The following is a 19,775-nucleotide window of genomic DNA, read 5'->3' as shown; positions in this document are numbered from 1 at the left end:
ATGTACGAAAAGCGCAATGTACGGAAAGTGATCTGTACCGAAAGTGATCTGTACTGAAAGCGCGCTGTACAAAAAGCGCACTGTACGGAAAGGGCACTGTAAAGAAAGCGCACTGTACAGAAAGTGCAATGTACGGAAAGGGCAATGTACGGAAAGCGCATTGTACGGAAAGCGCACTGTACATAAAGAGCAATGTACAGAAAGTGAACTGTACGGAAAGCGCAATGTACGGAAAGTGATCTGTACGGAAAGCGCACTGTACGGAAAGCGCACTGTATAATAAGCGCACTGTACATAAAGCGCACTGTACAGAAAGCGCAATGTACGGAAAATTCTCTGTACGGAAAGTGCTCTGTACGGAAAGCGCAATGTACGGAAAGCGCACTGAACAGAAAGCGCAATGTACGGAAAGTGCACTGTACGGAAAGTGCAATGTACGGAAAGCGCAATGTACGGAAAGTGATCTGTACGGAAAGTGATCTGTACGGAAAGCGCGCTGTACAAAAAGCGCACTGTACGGAAAAGGCACTGTAAAGAAAGCGCACTGTACAGAAAGTGCAATGTACGGAAAGGGCAATGTACGGAAAGCGCAATGTACGGAAAGCGCATTGTACGGAAAGCGCACTGTACATAAAGAGCAATGTACAGAAAGTGCACTGTACGGAAAGCGCAATGTACGGAAAGTGATCTGTACGGAAAGCGCACTGTACGGAAAGCGCACTGTACAATAAGCGCACTGTACATAAAGCGCACTGTATAGAAAGCGCAATGTACGGAAAGCCCACTGTACAGAAAGCGCTATGTACGGAAAGTTCTCTGTACGGAAAGTGCTCTGTACGGAAAGCGCAATGTACGGAAAGCGCACTGTACGGAAAGTGCACTGTACAGAAAGCGCAATGTACGGAAAGCGCACTGTACAGAAAGTGCAATGTACGGAAAGCGCACTGTACAGAAAGCGCAATGTACGGAAAGTGCACTGTACGGAAAGCGCAATGTACGGAAAGCGCAATGTAAGGAAAGTGCACTGTACGGAAAGTGCACTGTACAGAAAGTGCAATGTACGGAAAGTGCAATGTACAGAAAGCGCAATGTAAGGAAAGTGAACTGTATGGAAAGCGCACTGTACAGAAAGCGCTTTGTACGGAAACTGCACTGTACGAAAAGTGCAATGTACGGAAAACGCACTGTACGGAAAGCGCACTGTACGGAAAGTGCACTGTACAGAAAGCGCAATGTTCGGAAAGCGCACTGTACGTAAAGTGCAATGTACGGAAAGTGCACTGTACAGAAAGCGCGCTGTTCGGAAAGTGAACTGCGCGGAACGTTCACTGTACAGAAAGCGCACTGTTCGTACAGTGCAATATTCGGAAAGTGCAATGTACAGAAAGCGTACTGTACGAAAAGTGCACTGTACGGATAGTGCAATGTACGGAAAGCGCACTGTACAGAAATCGCACGGTACGGAAAGTGAACTGCACGGAAAGCGCAAAGTAGAGAAAGCGCACTGTACGTATAGTGCAATGTACGGAAAGCGCACTATACGGAAAGTGCAATGTACTGAAAGCGCATGTACGGAAAGTGCAATGTTCAAAAAGTGCAATTTATGGAAAGCGCACTGCACATAAAGTGCAATGTACAGAACATTTAATGTACGGAAAGCGCACTGTACGGAAAGTGCACTGTATGAAACGCGCAATGTACGGAAAGTGCACTATACGGAAAGCGCAATGTACTGAAAGCGCGTGTACGGAAAGTGCAATGTACAAAAAGTGCAATGTACAGAAAGTGCACTGTACGGAAAGTACGAAAGCGTACTGTACGGAAAGCGCAATGTACGGAAAGCGCAATGTACGGAAAGCGCAATGTACGGAAAGCGCAATGTATGGAAAGCGGAATGTACGGAAAGCGCACTGTATGGAAAGCGCAATGTACAAAAAGTGCAATGTTTGGAAGGCGTTAGGTGCCGAGAACGCAATGAACATGGAGCGATATGGTCGGAAAACGCAATGTTTGCAAACCGCAATGTTCGGAAAGCGCAATTTACTGAAATCGTAATGTACGGAAAGCACAATGCACGGAAGACGTAATGTAAGGACGGCGTAATTTACCTTTGGCGCAAAGTACGTAAAGCGCTATGTGTGCAATGCGCAATGTACGGAAAGCGCTATTTTATAGAAGGCACAATGTATGAAAGGCCTGAAAATACAATTTTTGTGTCAAAATTGTTGCAAAAACGGTTGTCCAGCTTCGTTATCCTGTTTTGGGCAAGGTAAAAGAAAGGGCCTAGGTAACGCAATTTGCAGAAACAAATCTGTAGGACTTTTACTCAGCCTGTCACTTGGTTTTATTTGTCGGTTATTTAAACTCTGTGCGTCATAAGTCTTTCTGATTTACTGATTAACCACCTTCTCTATTAAGCTAGGGGGAAACAATCCTTAAGCGTAATGATAGTTAGAAGAAGGGGGCAGGTATTACAGCTCAACTGGCACCATATCATAATGCAGGACAAGAGAAGCAACCCTCTGTTGCTTGGGTACCAGAACAGATCGTAAACCTCCGAGATGTATAGGAAAGAGAACTGAGCTAAGCAGGGTTAAAGATTCTACGTCACGGGCAAGGCCTCTTGAAAGTTTTTTCAAGTTTGCCATTCGTAATCCGTCTTAATCTTGGTCAGTCGAAACCATCCTTGTTTATTATTGGCTTTTTATTTTTCCATTGCTGTTTTTCTTCTTTGTGAAACTATTTATGAGGTTTACTTCAAATTCAAAGAAATCAGAAAAATAACTCAAAATACCGTGAATAAGCTCGTTTAAAGACTAAGAAAAGCTGACTAATTTTAAAAGTACTTTGTTACACAAGTCTTTGTTTACATGAAACACAAGGACTATACTTACATTTGGTGTGAGGAACTTTATTTATTAAACAAGAGAATAACAGTGTAGACTTTTTCAAACTTTCAATTACTATTCAATCATTTCTTGAGAAATCGTGATGTGTTTATGTTAATGGAAGCGCCGTATTTCCTTGCAGGTATTGCCAAAAGTCATCATTGTAGACAAAATGTTCTAATTTCTCCATTTGTTTAACCAAGTTACTTGATTTTGTATCAAGTTTTGTTGTTTTCTAAAATCCAAGTGGGTGGTTCCGTGACGATTTCACAACCAACAAAAAACATTTTGTAGACTAATTCAGGACTTTTACTCAGTGAACCTAATCCTAACCCTAACCCTAACCCTAACCTGTAACAAAAACCTTAAGGGAGATTCTATCACCACCCCCCTCGGTGGGGGTATGAATTTGCCTGTACTTTCGAGGGTTAATTATTAACCTATTTATTGAATGTTTTTACTACATAGTCAGTTTTCTTGAATTCCGCAAGCATGTTGTTAAGTTCCACAATAACGTCAAAAATATTCGATTTTACTTGCTTAATATCAAAGTCATCTAGGTTGAGTAGAAACTCAAGATAAGCCAGGTTTAAAGCTAAGTGTCCATCATCATCGCTGTATAATGTTACGTCTGAAGTTAATGGTATCGTCTCTACACTGTTTGTTTTTAATAAGTCAAAATGCCGGTCTGCATTCTTTAAACTGCAACCAATGCTTGCCGAAATGCTTATCTCCGGGTATATCACTTCATTCCCGTTGCAAGTACATTGTATGAAAGAGTCAGATTTGTCGACATCCTTCCAATGCTCGCCATTCTGAAAGCTTTCAAATTCCTGGAAAGAAAATATCGATTCGGCTTCCTGGTCGCTGATCCTATCTTGATTTCTGGCAAGTTGAATTTGGCCGAGAGAATTTGCAAGTGTATGAGACACTTCAATGACTCTTTTAGCAGCCCTTTTCCAATGTTTTCTTGAATATTGACCTCTTTGCCTTACTACTTTTGATTTAACGTTAGAAAGCAGCGATCTTAAGAACTTACTTGCTTTTGTTGAAAAATAGATGTACATAAAGCTAGCCAATGAATCGTTCGAAAACATGGCATTCTCCCTTTCGACTGCGTAAACGTCGACTAAAATAGCGACAAAGATGTTTACCAAAACCAACACTATCCAAATCACGAAGGTAGAGAGAAAGAGTGGACCGAGGATCATGTGAAAAAGTTTCATCTCAAGGAAGTTAACATTTCCACCAAGAGACATTTGTACTACAGTTCCAAAAGACTGATAGAAAGATGAAAATGAAGCGATGTCTGCGCCAAAGGTCAAGATTCCAGCCAATGAGAAGGCAAGTAATGAGTTTAAAAAGACGACTGCGAATGATATGAGAGTTCTTCCTGATCTTCTCAAAGTCGCCGCCATTTGACAAATGTGGGGATTGAACTTGATAAGCTTCAGCAAACGGATCGTTGCAAAGAAAATTACTACTGCGAGCAAATAGTTCTCGTAGTCGGACAATCTGGCTATGCGGTCTGGACTAAAACTATCGTAAGGATTGTTCTGCACTTTTCTGGCATACAAGCTGGCTTGCTTTGCCTTGAGTAATCCAATAATCACAGCAGACGTCGAGGTAGATATTTGCACAATATTGACCCAGTTCCAAAACTGCGTAAAGTAAGCCTTCTTTTGGTACATAATTTCTTTGGTCTCCAGAACGAGAATGATTAGGATATAGACGACAAAGACAAGTTGGCATAACTTGTAAAATGTTGTGAAGGAGCCACCAAATGGCGGATAAAGTGCCAACGTCTGCACGTTGACAGTGGTCACAACACCGCCCGTGGGTAACCTCTCGTACAAATACTTCACAAGGCTAAACAGCCTGCTTGATGGTTCATGGACAGAAAATTCAATAAACACGGCCGCTGTGAACTCGTCGATCCAGTCGTTGTTTTTAAGCCTACTGATAACGTCCATGGCTGACTCTTCATTGTATCCAAGCTCTGCAACATAACCTCCACCATCATATTTACTGCTCAGTCCCTGGTATGGAAGGGTTTGCAGCATTTGTGGTGTCTGGTATCTCCAAGGCTTCGGACATACCTCGTACAGTTTCAAATTGCTCGAAAATTTAGTCCAATTTTGAACTGAAATCCATTTGGGTTGATAGTATTGGCTCTTATCTTCGTTGTTTTTTGAGTAAGGAAGTAAGCACCTCTTGATTACTTGTTTTACGGGCAAGATGTCCTTGTCCCCTTTGCACATCTTTTCTGTTAGGTTTAAATATCTTACGGTCAGACTTAGATATAAGATCCGTTAAGAAGTATAGTTTTTACCCCGTAATGCATACTGCATACTGCTAGGATCAAAAATGTCGAAAGCGTCATGTGTGTGATAAATAATAAAGATTGTAAATTTTAAGTTCGGTAATTAATGATAAAAATGTAAATGTTCAATATGACACGAGCGTTAGATACCTCTTCAAGAATAGTCCAGGATTACTTTTTAGGCATTGAATGTGGCACATTGTTCGCAAATTCTATATAGTTAAGTAGACATAGACACAGTCAAACAATTTTTATATAAACACGGTTGAAAACAATCAGTATGAAAAGATAAAAAAGATCATAACTAATGGTTTAAGTCATTCATTCTCTTTTAACACTTGTAAAGTTAAAAAAGTAAAAAGAAGTATAGCAGTTGTTTAGCTCTTACCTTGTTTTAGCCGTATTTGTCTTAGCCGCGGCATACCCATCAGGAACGCTTGCCTGTTGCTATGAAATCCCTCTTTGTAATAAAAGGGTTCTTTTTTATTCCACGAGACATGATAAAGTCCTGGTATCAACTCGTGACTTGTCCACACCCAAAAGGAATCTTTGTCTGCCACCTGGCAAGAAAACGTCCACTATATGTCACACTCTTCACAGTAACACACTTCTATCTAATAATGGGTATTCCTGTGCCGCCCTTCTCTAAAAACCAGACTTTCAAAGTATTAACTTTTTAAGATGTCATGTACATCGTAAAAATACTATATATCGTTTTATATGTTGCCATGTTTATATACTAGATGTTGCAGCAATAAAAAAATAATAGAAAGAATGATCACAGGTGCGATGCATTGGTGAGTGAAATTTACCAGTGAAAAAATTAACTTCAAATCCCAATGCGCATTTCTCAACACAATAGTACTGGAGTAATGGATGTAAGAGAAAATCCTCAGGTGGACGAAGAGGTTTTTTAAGTAAAGCCTAAGTTAATCAATGGGTTTTCTTTAACAATATATATTTCCTATCATAAACGCACCACAAGCCGAGGCAAGAAATTTAAATAAGAATATATTGCAGGTACACCAATTTACTTTTGTTTTGAGACAGTCAGTGGTGGCCGAAACTTACAACAACTCTCTACTCCCATTTTTGAATGCAGGATAAAGCACAATCATCACTCCAATAGCTGAACATATTTTACAAAGCTAAGAAAGGACATTTTTTTAAATACCACGTTAAAAAATCGGCAAAAAAATCGTTGTCGTATGACTCAAAAACTGCTTTACAGATTTTTTTTATAATTTCGTATCCAAGTAGCAAACCACTCTGCTTTGAATTCTAAAATATTGATACAAAGGTTCTGACTAGATTGCGTGGAAACCATCCTTGTTTACAAATCAAAATATCACAGTCGTTGCTAAGCTACCCAGTGAAACACCTGATACTGACGTTCTTCAAATTGTAAAATGGAAGCCTTTGAATTATATTTACAAGCGTATGTATGTATGTATGTATGTATGTATGTATGTATGTATGTATGTATGTATGTATGTATGTATGTATGTATGTATGTATGTATGTATGTATGTATGTATGTATGTATGTATGTATGTATGTATGTATGTATGTATGTATGTATATATGTATGTATGTATGTATGTAAGGTAACCTTTGTTGCTAAGAAATCAGCAAAAGTTAAACTACGGGTCTATATGATTATTACGTTGTAGATTTCGCAAAATTCGAAGGTTGCCTTCTGATCAACCTTTCTTTAAAGGATGCACATTCAAGCTAAAAAAACTATCTATCCTTCTTAAGTGGAAATTCTCTTATCCGCACCAAAGATCAATTTAGAACAACAGGCGACAGAGTTTGCCAACGTATTGCATTGTGCTTTCATATTCGTATAATTTGTAGCTGGAAATGAATTAGCTTTATGATTACCTTTTCGAACCTGGGGAATCCATCCTTCACGGAAGCAGTCATCAAGAATCTTTGAGAGTCTCTGTTACCGTAACAGACCACCATCAACAGAAGAGCGAATACAAAGAACGCGACCACATTTTTTATCGTTCTACTCATCTCAAGGAGTTGTGTTCCATACTTTTTCGCTTTGATTAGTAAGTGTTCATTCGGAGCATTATATTTTAGTGCTTTGTCGATATAGAAAGTCGTCCCATCAACATCTTCCTTCCCTGGACTTGTTCTGATTACTAGTGACGAGAATATGGCGAAAAAAATTACTTTAACTGGTTGAATGAATACCACATCTTCAACAAGAGATACGATGATAGACGTAAGCCACTGATTTGAAATCTCCGCACCCCAAGATAAACTGTAAAAGACCGTCAACGCTGAAAAAGCAAGCGTCACCAACATGCACACATTCCATGCAATGAAAACAAAGTATCTTGGAAGTTTACAAGACGTTTCCTTGACAGTAAAGGTTAAGTTTGGATCATATGCAGTCTCAACATGTGGCTTCACATTTCTGAAGGCCGTAACAATAAGCATATTAACAGGGATTGCTATAAAACCGCTTTGTATTCCAATAATAATCTGCCTCCAGCTTAGTAACAGAAGTCCAAACTTAAATGTACGTGTTGGCTTGTCTGAAAACTGGTAAAACATAGCGTTGACTACCATGGATGTAAACAGAAACGATAAACAACAAGACAGTCGTTGACAACGTGTGAACGGACTGTGAGGCGGGCGAGTAAAAAGTGACACCCAAAGATGCTCGTCGCCTAAGCTTCTTGAAGTTTTGGAACAAAACAAATGTTTGAACCCAGCACGTTCGTTTTCATCCAAAGCTCTTAGTTCAAGAAAAAGGTTTCCTGATCCTCGTTCTAAAGCAATCCACTTGTTTGCAAAGAAATACCATTTAGTACCGGTAGAAAACTCAGTAATGACGACTTGTTGAAGAAACCAAGATGGACTTTGACCAAAATTGTCATGCCAAATGCAAAGTTTGACTAATCTTCCAAGACTGCGTGGAAGAATTATAACAAAGTTAGTAACGCTTCCACGGGAAAAAACTTTTTTATAGAGAGACAAATCTGTTAGAAATATTTGACCGCTGCTGCCGTCTTCACCGCAGATGTCAATTCCTACATTTGCAGTTGTACCAAAGCCTTTCCACATTCCTGTTTGAATATGAATCTCGTAAGTGCACCCTCCCTGGTCGCATTTTCTTATGACTACGTTTGCCACAACCTAGAAAGAAAATCACAAATTAATATGTTGTCTGTAACCCAGTAGTGGGAGGCGTGGTGGCCTAATGGTTAGCGCGCTCGACTCCGAGTCGAACGGCCCGGGTTCGAGCCCTCGCCGGGGCGCTGTGTTGTGTTTTTGGGCAAGACACTTCACTCTCACAGTGCCTCACTCTACCCAGGTGTATAAATGGGTACCAACGAATTTACTGCTGGGGGGTAACCCTGCGATGGACTAGCATCCCATCCAGGGGGAGTAGAAATACTCCTAGTCGCTTAATGCTACGGAAACCGGGATAAGCTCCGGCTGTATGGGCCACTTGGCTCGGACACAGACTTTACCTGTAACCCAGAAAAATTTGTGGTTTTTGCAAGTATTTTATAGGAAAATCCACTACCTGACGAGGAAATTCCACGTTAAATTTCACGCGAAAAACCGATTTCGCACGAATCGCGAAGCGATGAATGCGATATCGGTTTTTCAAGTGAAATTTAACGTGGAATTCACGAGTCAGGTAGTGGATTTTCCTTGAATCGCATAGCCTTTTTAGAATAGAAAAGAAAACCCAATTTCTTTTTTATTAGTTTATGGTTGAATGTTGCAATTTTTACCGCGCGCTCAGAAAGCCATTCCAAATCAACTGTCATGAGCCAGCGAATCGGACTCAAGATAAAATCGATCACAAAACTTCATTTGAACCTCGCGGATTACTGTACCATCGTTTTTCAACGGTTCACAGAGGGTCCTGAAGGGGTAAAATTGGAGCTGGGATTTGCCTCTTTTTTGGCTGGGAAAATGGGATTCGTGCACTGGGACTGGGATTTTACCACTGGGAATGGGACAAACACTTTGGAAAATGGGAATGGGATTTCTCTTCTTTGTGAGACTTGCTAGTCTCTCACTCTATAATTTCACACAAATACTCGAATTATCCCACTTTGATGACACAAAAAAACTCAGTATTTTTCCAGGCTTTACGCTGCGGTCATATTATGTCTGTGATGGCGGTTTGTTTAAATAGAGAATAATACAGGATTGTGCGGAGATATGAAATTTATCTTCGAGTGTTCAACTCGAAGTCTCACGAGTGAGCGCAGCGACGAGTGAGATAGCGATTAGAACACGAGAAGATAAATGTCATTTATTTTTTTCCAAGAGGGCACGGTAACGAATTCTGCAATCTGATTGGTTATTAGCGCGGGCAAGATTCTCCTATCTCTGCCCACGGGCCACGGTAACGCTTTCGTGAGTTTCATTTCGCGGCGAGACGAACGAACCCATGGCAGTTTTGCTCTCCAAAATGATTTAAATCGATGTAGTTGCTCACCAACCGTTGTAAATTTAAAAGGGAAAATTAGCAGTGGAATTAAAGGCCTTGAAGTTCTCCAAAAGGCGAGTATTTATTCTCTTTAGTGACAAAATGAAGTTATAGTTTTATGGCCGTAGTTTGCCGATCGTTGTTTGTGCATTCGCACTGATTTTCACGCCATTGCGGTTAACTGCAAGTCGCCGGTTTACAGACTCGATTTATCCTTTCAAACACCTTGCTTCTCTGCTACTTTTCTCCAAAACCGAATACTGCTTATCGCCATTCAAGAAAATGAGATGCTTTATTAAAAAACAGTCAAATTAATTTTCGCAATATTGTGCCGTCACTGTGCAGGCGACCAAACTACACATTTCAGCTTCATTCAGTTTCACTTTCGCAAACTTTTTGTCAAAACAGAATACTGTGGGAATCAATACAGAGGTTTTTGACTCGTTTAATACAAATGTAAATAGCTAAGTGCTTTCCAGTCCGAAAAGTAAGTTTAATTAACTAAAGAACTCACAAGCCGAAATGGAGTTAAAAGTGTTTCGCAACTCGCTGATTGCTCTGTTCTACATTGTTCTTTTCTATTATTTCAGATGCTTTTTTTCTTTTTTTTTTCAGATGAAATTTTCCTTGAGTACTGTTCATTTTAGTGAATTTATTTTGTTTGGCAGTAATCTCTTATAGCAAACAGATCATTTTTTACTCTTGCGTAGCTTATGGCGATCGACTCAACATTGGATGCTCGCGTATATAAATACAAACACATTTGGCAAGAAAGTCTTTGTAGGTTTTTAGGTGTTTTTTAATCAAACACATTAAAGTAGGAAAAAAATAAATAAGTTATTTACCGGCTTAGGGTCGGTCCGTATATTGAAAAACTGTGACCTCGGCCTTGAAAATGCTGCCCGAGGCCTGCGGCCGAGGGCAGCATTTTCAAGACCTTGGTCACAGTTTTTCACTATACGGACCTCCCAGCCGGCAAATAACATATATATCTCCAAGCAACCATGTATTATTTTGTTTAATCAGAAGCATATGGTTTAATCTATAAACCTACTAATAACGAGGTTTTTGACTATTTTCCTAAGACTTCCGACTAGTTCCCGAAGATTTCCGATTTTCAAACTGTTGTCCGAAGGTCATACGAATGTTTCCGAACATTTTCCGAGAATTTCCGAAGATTGCCGAAGATAACCGAAGATTTCCGAGGAAGGTCCGAAGATGTTTCAAATTAATATCGATGAACTTTGGCTCATTCACCTCAGTTTGAAACATGGCAAACTTGTCAGCACGTGATTGGTGTTATCGTAATTCAAGTGATGTTCTGACTGATCTTTATGAAGTTGATGAAAGTCTTAGTGGTGTGGATAGTGAATATGACATAGAAGAATTTTGTCTTGATTTTGATTTCGAATCTTCAGAGATGATTACTGATGCAGAATCTGCAATAGTCCATGAGGAAACTTCACAAGATACTGGTGCCATTAATGATCCACTTGAAATAAATTACGCAGATTACAATATACTTCCTATATGTGTTGAGCAAGCGGATGAAGCTGCTTTTACGTAAGACAAACGTGTCAAACAAGGGAAAATACCAAAAAATGGGATTTTCTATAAGTACCTTCAAGGATTCCTGCAAGTGTATGTATCCCCATCAGAATATTCGTGGGATCCTGAAGTCACAGCGTTTTTTAAAACTCTTAAATAGCTTGGTGGTCAGAATACAGTCAATATGATAAGAGGTCCCATTTGGCATGGAATGGGAAGAAGGGGTGTCTTTACCCCAGAAACAATGAAGCCAAATTTATAGTCATTATATGCACAGGTTTTTAACCTGTACTTATGGAAATGGGATTTCTTGTTTATGAACTGGGATGTGGACCAAAATTAGCCTGGGAACTGGGATTTGGAGCCTGGGAACTGGGATTTGGACCAAAATTGGGCTGGGAACTGGGATTTTGGACCCCCCTTCAGGACCCTCTTCACACAAGCTTTTAACCATTTTAATGACGGAATGGTAGTATTTTACAGAACATTCTTGTTTTTCGAACATCTATTTCAAGTTTTCGTCTCATCAGCAAGACAAACTTTTGTAATCTTTAATCTCTTCGGCCTGAAAGAAGTAGACAACATGCATCGTGAAAAGCACTGAACATTCAACAACGTCAAGAAAATTATAAAGGTTTGAAGGAAGCGTGGACCGGGGATAAAGTAAGTACCTTGGTATAATATAACAATTAAAATTCGACATTTATAAGCGAAGTCCATCGCAGACAATTTCTTAGAAAGAGCAAGACTGCTTTTGAAAAACTCGCTATTAGGGGGTCGCTTCGCAAGCACAATAGTTCGCTGTTTTGCTGTGTGTACGCTTTGTTGATGTCCAGAAACCGCTTTTGCATCGTGAGTATCAATTAAAGAATGTAAGAAGTCATTCTTTATCGAAATTTTGAACCTTTTTACCGCAAAACAGTTTCTATAAACTGTCTTCATCGAGTTTACAGCACGCAGTTTTTGTCATTGTTTTCGTTCGTTTCGCCGTGTAGATTTATTGTACGAACACGGCATTACTGTCAAACTATCAACAGTATTACTTCAACAAAATAACCAGCTGTTCTTTTACTCGAGATACTTATAGCATTTCTTTCTTTTAGCGAAGGTTTCTACAGTGGTCGTGTAAGCGTAACTGCTATTTACTCGCGAGTTTGTCCATACGATACGGACATTTTTATTTTCCGTTTCACTCATGCGGTGAAAGAAAATGTTTAACCGCTGCTCGTAAGAAAGCCGAATTGAAATTTAAACAAGGAAAATCTTATGCTTCTTCACCTCGGTCAGGTTTTTGCTTTGTAAACGGACAAAATAGTTTTGAAAACATAGATCGATTCCAATTTTGTGTACGTTGCTATGTGAAGCTACGCGTTGCTACGGTGCAATATCGGTCAACCTCGCTTGCAAGTCGCAATTCCACTCTGAATACCTCGCCTCGATAACCAACCAGATGGCGAGAATTCTCCAAGCTTGCTATGCGATTCTATCCTGAACAAGCCCTCACACGGCCAGACGTACGCATGGATATTGTTGAACAGAATATTTAAGAATTAAAGAAGAAGTTTGACTTAGACCACGTTTACACTTGGCCGCCTGACTCTCGGTTGTTCAGAGTACTTGAGTTCAGTACCTCGACTAACCCGTTTACTTCCGTTTTCCACAATTTTTAAAGTAAGGCGTTTCTGGGGGGGGGGGGGGGTATGTGTGCGGACTAGTGATCATGGTGGTCCTTTATCAGCCTACTCGTTTTGTTCTCAGGCTAAATCACTTTTAAGACGAATAAGTATAATTTCCAACGGTGAATATGAGAATGGGCATTTTGTTGGTTGAGAGGCTATAAACATTACGCTGGGCGGAGAATATAGTATTTTAAGGCCTGGTTACTATGCCATAGTACACATGGCAAGTACACATGGCGAACAATTTGAAATAGCATGATTGAAATTTCCGTTCATCGGGAAGAGAAGAAATAAGTCCAAGTCTTCATATTAAAAGCACTAGAAATTTCTGAAAATGATTACTAAGGCACTAGACCAAAACGATCTTCAAGGCAACAAGAGATCGTAAACACAGTGGTTTTGTAAATCGCACGGTCATGAAAAACTGTGTCAGATCGCGCGACAGAAGTTTATCTGTCTTTAAACCGGAGCCACTCATTTCAAAACAACAAGCACAATAAGGCACATACTTATATAACTCATATTTGGGATTGCGCCCCCAGTTGTTATTATTTGCATGTACTCTTCACGAGCGTCCGCGTCCTTCCAAGTCGTTTTAAAATTATCGGCATGAATTTCTTAGTGAATGTTTAGAAACGGCCAGGCAAAATTTGCAATTTCTTTGGGGCGATATACTTAACTCGATGAATCACTAGTGTCACGATCAATGACAAAGTCGTGTATCAGGTGCAGCTCACCGATTTGACACAAAAAATCAAATGGCACAAAGTCTTTGCCTTATCAGAAACCAGGATTTCAAATGGTTTTAGAACTAGTCGCATAACAATAACTTCCCAGAGGCAGTTACGGCATTCTTGTACACTCTGGGCGCCACAACTGTTCTGCTCAGTTTAATTCTTGTCGCCCCGACCTCCTTTGGGTTTTCGAGAATGCAAATAGCGTAATGAGTCGTAAGTCTATTGACCAAAAACGTAACACAAGGACCCCAACCAGGCTTATGGCTAGAACACTGACCTCTCAAGCTGTTGACTTCTTTTAACTCTTACATTTTTTAGTATGGGCAATGCTCTGTTACAAATCTTAACAGCTCAGAAGCACATTTGCAAATCACAAGACGGCAAAATCTTTGTTAAAAATATTCCCCACCCAAAACACACCTTATCTTGGTCTCTTTTGTCAGCACGTCTAGCCAAATATAAACCCACTAAATACACTCCATATATACAAAACACCACGACTGTTACAAAGTTTCCAGTCTCTCCAAGTGTCCCCAACTCAAACCAGACTTTGTCAAAATCGATGGGATTTGCGGCCACAAAAAAATCTCCGCCAAATGATGATAGATGAGTACAGAGGCAGTGAAGTTTGCTGGGATTAGTATTTGAACCAACCTACGATAAAAAGTCAGTTTATAGTTGTGTATTAATGTAAAGTACAAATAATATATGTATAATAAATGAAGGTTTCTTCGTCTCATATATTTTACCCTTAGAAATGAGCATGCCATTCCACTTTTTATCAATTCAACGATATTCTATCTGTAACTATGATTTATTTTGAAACCATCGCTAACCTTATGCATTGCATATCTCATGGATCTGCACGTACAATCACCTCTTCAAGCACTTTTCTTAAAATCAAACCAAGTTCACTGATACAACACAAGATCTGCAGCAAAAGGTAACTTCTTTCAAAACGATTTCAAGCTGGAAATTCAAAAGCGCTCCTTTTCTCGTTGCAGAACTTTAGTCTGGAATAACATTCCAACGAAAAATGTTCAGGCTTGAAATTAAACAAAGACAAAACGGAGGCCTACTGGCTCGGGAGTAGCCATAATTGTAAACAAAACTTGGGTATAGAAACTGTTAATGAACCAATGAAGATTCTGGGAATTTATTTTACGTATAATTCTCGCCTAAAACATGAACTTAATTTTGAAGCAATACTTAAATCTTTAAAGAAAACCTTGAATGGTTGGCAATGGCGAAATCTAACTGTGTTCGGCAAGATTCAAATCATTAAAACATTCGCAATGCCAAAACTCATGTACCGTGCTTCCGTATTAAATCTAGACAAAGATTTTTTGAAAAAGGTTAATTCTGTGATGTTTAATTTTTTATGGAACGGAAAAGATAAAATCAAACGCTTAGCTCTGATCAGCGATTATAAAGATGGCGGTCTGAAAATGCCTCACGTGGAGTCTGCAATCAAAACTCAGAGAATCATTTGCCTAAAGAAGTATACTGAGAACTATCATAGCCCTTGGAAACTTATTCTATCAAGGATTCTCAAAGATCACGGCGAGAAATTCCTTCTTCATTGTAATTATAATGGTGCTGATCTACCTAAACACCTTCCTAAATTTTATCGCGAGTGTTTTGAGACCTGGGCGACAGTCAATACTAAAGAAATGTCCTCCCGAGACGTCATCATGGATCAAATACTATGGAACAATCAATTTCTGCGTATTGGGGGCAAACCTCAATTTTGCAAAAAATCATATATGGCTGGAATTGTAAAGATAAAAGATATCCTTCTCCCGAACGGCAAATTAAAAACTTGGAATTTCTTTAGAGAAAAAGGGCTGAATTTTAACAATTATTTCTTAATCCTTGGTCTGTCAAAAGCACTTCCAGACGCATGGAGAGTCTTGATAAACTCGAAAAATCCACAACCCCCTGATGCGCAAGAGCAGAGCACCACCACAAGTTTGGATTTAACTCAGTTTGTGCTCAATTGTAATAATGAAGAAATTAAGCTCAGTGAACTCACGAGCAAAAGACTGTACTGGATTCTGATAGGGAACATACATGTCCATCCTACTGCAAGATTAAAATACAACTCTTTATTTGATGATCAAAATCTTGACTGGAATCAAATTTATTTAACGCCACAAAAAGTGACTTTAGACATTAAAACAAGAATGTTTCAATTTAAAATTCTTAATCGTATAATATATACTAACAAATTGTTGAATAAAATGAGGCTAATAGATACCTCGTTATGTACGTTTTGTGGAGAGTACGAAGAATCTCTCGAGCATTTGTTTTTACACTGCAAATTTACCATAGATTTCTGGACGCATACTACTAACTGGTTAAATAAATTAAATATTACCATTTCTAGGCTAAATGACAGCGAAATTCTGCTAGGTATTACAAAAGAAAGTCCTCATTGGACTCTTCTCAATCATATTCTCATTGCTGGTAAGCAAGTAATCCACGCTAATCGGCTCAGGAAAACAAAACCACTCCTACCTCAGTTAATAGCTAAACTTAAATATATTGAACACATTGAATATTGTATCGCTAAGAAAAGGGACAGGCTTAATTTTCACCTACAGAAATGGGAAATACTTAAGTTTTCTTGAGAAATTATTGTATCTTTAAATAAGTCCTTTTATTTAATCTTCATAAATAGTGCATAATTAGTGTCAAATAGAAGTAGCTTAGCAATCAATCAAAACTTTTGTTAAATAGGAGTAGCGCTTTACGTTAGCGACAATAGTATTGTTTTTTTTTTCATGTTTGTAGTGTATGCAATGTTAGAATCGTCTTTGTAAGTAATTGTCAGTAATGTATTGTAATGTAGTGTGCATGAATCAGTAAGAGCAATAAAAAAAAAAAAAATAAAAAAAAAACATTCCAACGGCTTTACGAGACAAACGTAAGACAGATTTCCGGAAAAAAATTCGTAATTTGTTTTATTTGCTTTCAGCTGAGGATGACTATGATGAAATGAATAAAATCATATACTTCATAAAATCTTTAGCTTAATTTTTTTTATACTCATTGTTATTGTAATTCATTACAGTCAGCTCTCTCTAAGACGGACACCTTCGGGACCTTAGAGAAGTGTCCGTCTTGTAGAGAGTCGAGGTAACATGACACTACCTATTCTGAGATAATAACTAAGCTGATTCTATGCACAGTGAATACACGTCTGTTTAAATTCGCTTACTTTAACAAAACCTCCAAACTGGAACAACAATGATATCAGAAAATTGACATCGTTTGCTCACTACAATCGCTAGTTCACTGCTTCTAAAAAATGAACACTCTGCTTGTTTAAGCAGACGTTCACGGCCTCTTCTCTAAAATCTTAACTGTACACTTTGCAAACTGCAACAAGACTAAAATAATAAAAGGCCAGTATTCGCTTATTAAAGCAATAGTTGAGAGCTGTAGTGCCAGTACACGGTTAAAGCGTCATTGCTTTTGGTTATAGAAAGCTTGGTATATACCGTATACTTAGGGCGCTGACTAGCTTTGCTTTAGGTCGATACAAAGTTTGGAAGTATTTTCACTAATAAAAAAATTCTCAATTAAGTGTCCGTTAATGATTTTAAAGTGTTCGTTGTCCTTCTTAGAGAGGTGTCCGTCTTATAGACAGTTTCGTTACAGTACTAGAAAATGACTAAAAATCGGCAGGGACATTCACCAGGTGTCCGTCTTATACTATGTTATTCAATATTATCTTTCTTATTACTTTTCTTTTCTTTTCTTTTCTTTATGTAGAAAAGGTATTACCTGAAGCCGAGTCCTTTGTTTCTGTTTAGTCTGTGTTTCCGTTAGGTTTTAGGTTAGCTTTTAGATATAATTTAGCAATTAATTCTTAGTTTTTATATAGTTTTTTTTAATATAATCGTCATAATATTGTAACTAATTTTCAATTTTCATTCTCATTCCTGTATTTAGCTCTTTTTTAACATTTTTACCATTGTAACTTTTGATAGGTATTTATCAACTGAAATAAAGACACATTATTATTTGTCGCGCATATTTATTTCTTGTAATAAGCTTTGTTAGTTATTTTTAGGTTACGTAACTGTTAAATTTTCGTGTGCATTTTTTTATTTACTATTTTTATTGTTTTGCTTAGCGTTTTCTGCGGTGTTTTTTGTTATCATTGTCAGAATGTTTAAGTCGCCGTGGTATTCGCTAAAATCTTGTACGTTTCGAATTTTTTTCCATTATTTTTTCGCTTTCTGTATTATTTTCCGTTTGTTTCTTTCGCTGTTTGTTTAGCTTGTCTGTGTCGTTTGTTTTTCAGCAAATCGCTTGTTATAAATTGCGTATTTTGGAATTGTGCGTGGTTTGATTACATTACCTTTTTGTAAATTAATTTTTTTATTTAATTATTTTTCATTTTCATCTTCACCTCCCGCCTCGAATAGCTAAGCTAATTGCGGAAGGTGGTATTGTAAATAATATGATTGTGTGAATAAAGTTTGTTGTTGTTGTAAAAAAAGGTAAGTTAATCTACAAAAACGATGGCGAACGGATGTTGGACTCCAAGAGCGCTGCGACGTAACGCTTTCATGCTAATATTTGCTCAACAGCAGGCACACCCAAAGAGATGACAGATGAAGAAAAATCCAGCAGTGCACTGTCTTAAGCGATCAGCCTTATTGATAAATAAACTTGTCTTAAAAGTATTTGTCACTTTCCTTTTATCTCTCGCCACCTTTTGTTTGTTTATCCCAGATGCCACTATGGAGGAATGAATATGCTAACATATTACTTGAGAAAAACGGTAATAAAGATGTCCTGAACAAACAACAAAGAAACATTCTTAGTCCAGTGCCGCTTCATGAGACTATTGCGAATTTGTATTTCAAATCTACTTGGGCAGGTATTTGCACTTACCTTGCATCCGTCGTTAGTCCATTGTCGTTTCTCCTTCGACCAATATAAACAGCTACTTATTGATGCAGACATCGTGTAGTTAGCATCAGCATTTGAGTTGTATGCTGGCTTGATAATCTTTAATGTTCGGGAAGGAGTGGTTGGAGGATCTTTCACTCCAATACAGGACCGCTTTTTACGACCTCTCTTAGTGTTGCATGCGGATCGCAAATGGCGTCTGTGAACATCACCTTTGGTACTGGTGTCGTTCATTCTCAGTCCATCAGAGGTGTTATTATGCAACACAATTCCAATGTAATGAATTCCTGATGCACCAGTCATACTGCTTGACACCAGCAGTCTGTATGGCGATATGGAGCTGCACTGCTGGTATCCGTTACCTGTAGTAACCTTTCTACAACTTGAGTAATTGGGCACATAAGTACTGTAGCTGTAATTGTCTGCAGTTGGCCTGAATCCAGCACTAATAAAAATGGTCAAGAGATTACTTTCTATGGGCACTATGTCAATGATAGCAACTGCTCTTTCACTTGGAATTAGAATCTTGTGGTATCGGATGTTTTCAAAACTCTTGCTCCGTTTCACGAAAAAATGGCCATCTGTTTCTTGCTTCTTTTGCTGCTTCATCGGAATATACAGTTCAAAGGGCTCTTTTAGCTTTGATAAGTGAAGATAGCTTCCGTTTGTTTTTATGCTGACGTCCATGACATCTGATGTGACGTACCTAGAACTCATGTCCCAAGCAAATGGGTTTGATTTAAATGCTATCACCTGTAAAAGATAAAACAAAGTCTCAATTTTATCTGTATTTCAGTCTTGACCTGCGGTAAGTTTTGCCATGTGTACACATAACTGTTGCTTACGGTCGCCAACAAACATTTAAGAAGATCTTTTGTATACGACGTATTTTCACCTACGTTTGTCAATAGAATGAACGTAGGCCTTAATACAAGTTTGCGAAATTGAAATGGAACGAATGACAGGGTCAAGTCCTTCTTAAGGCAAGCACTGGTAAACACCAGAACAGACTGGGTAACTTAGATCGCAAACCAAGAATATGGCTACAAATTTATGAATCAGATAGATACCAGCAGAGGGAATATCACGAATGAGAAAGCTAATATTGATTAACTTAACGTAAGACCAACTAGATCTTAATTGTTCTCTGTTGGTCAGCGGGCAACTCTAACGCATACATGCATGTTTATTAAAATT

The 19,775-nt window shown here is 38.6% G+C and overlaps 1 protein-coding gene across 1 annotated transcript in view; it reads right to left on the bottom strand.

The window, feature by feature from the left end:
• Positions 1 to 3,246: 3,246 nt before the first annotated feature.
• LOC144647693 (polycystin family receptor for egg jelly-like) overlaps positions 3,247 to 19,775 on the bottom strand; it is a 52,990-nt gene continuing 36,461 nt past the window's right edge. The window contains exons 13-17 of the mRNA XM_078507399.1: positions 18,561 to 19,331; positions 14,070 to 14,303; positions 7,099 to 8,370; positions 5,600 to 5,771; positions 3,247 to 5,154 (exon numbers count right to left, since the gene is read on the bottom strand). Of these exons, the coding sequence (XP_078363525.1) occupies positions 3,329 to 5,154; positions 5,600 to 5,771; positions 7,099 to 8,370; positions 14,070 to 14,303; positions 18,561 to 19,331 (4,275 nt within the window). The 3' untranslated portion in view covers positions 3,247 to 3,328. The remainder of the gene's footprint in view (positions 5,155 to 5,599; positions 5,772 to 7,098; positions 8,371 to 14,069; positions 14,304 to 18,560; positions 19,332 to 19,775) is intronic.

The sequence above is a fragment of the Oculina patagonica genome, chromosome 1, assembly GCF_052425735.1.
Source record: "Oculina patagonica isolate OP01 chromosome 1, crgOcupat, whole genome shotgun sequence".
NCBI lineage: Eukaryota > Metazoa > Cnidaria > Anthozoa > Scleractinia > Oculinidae > Oculina > Oculina patagonica.
Note: the sequence above shows the minus strand (reverse complement) of the source record. Positions and strands in the feature narration are given on the sequence as shown.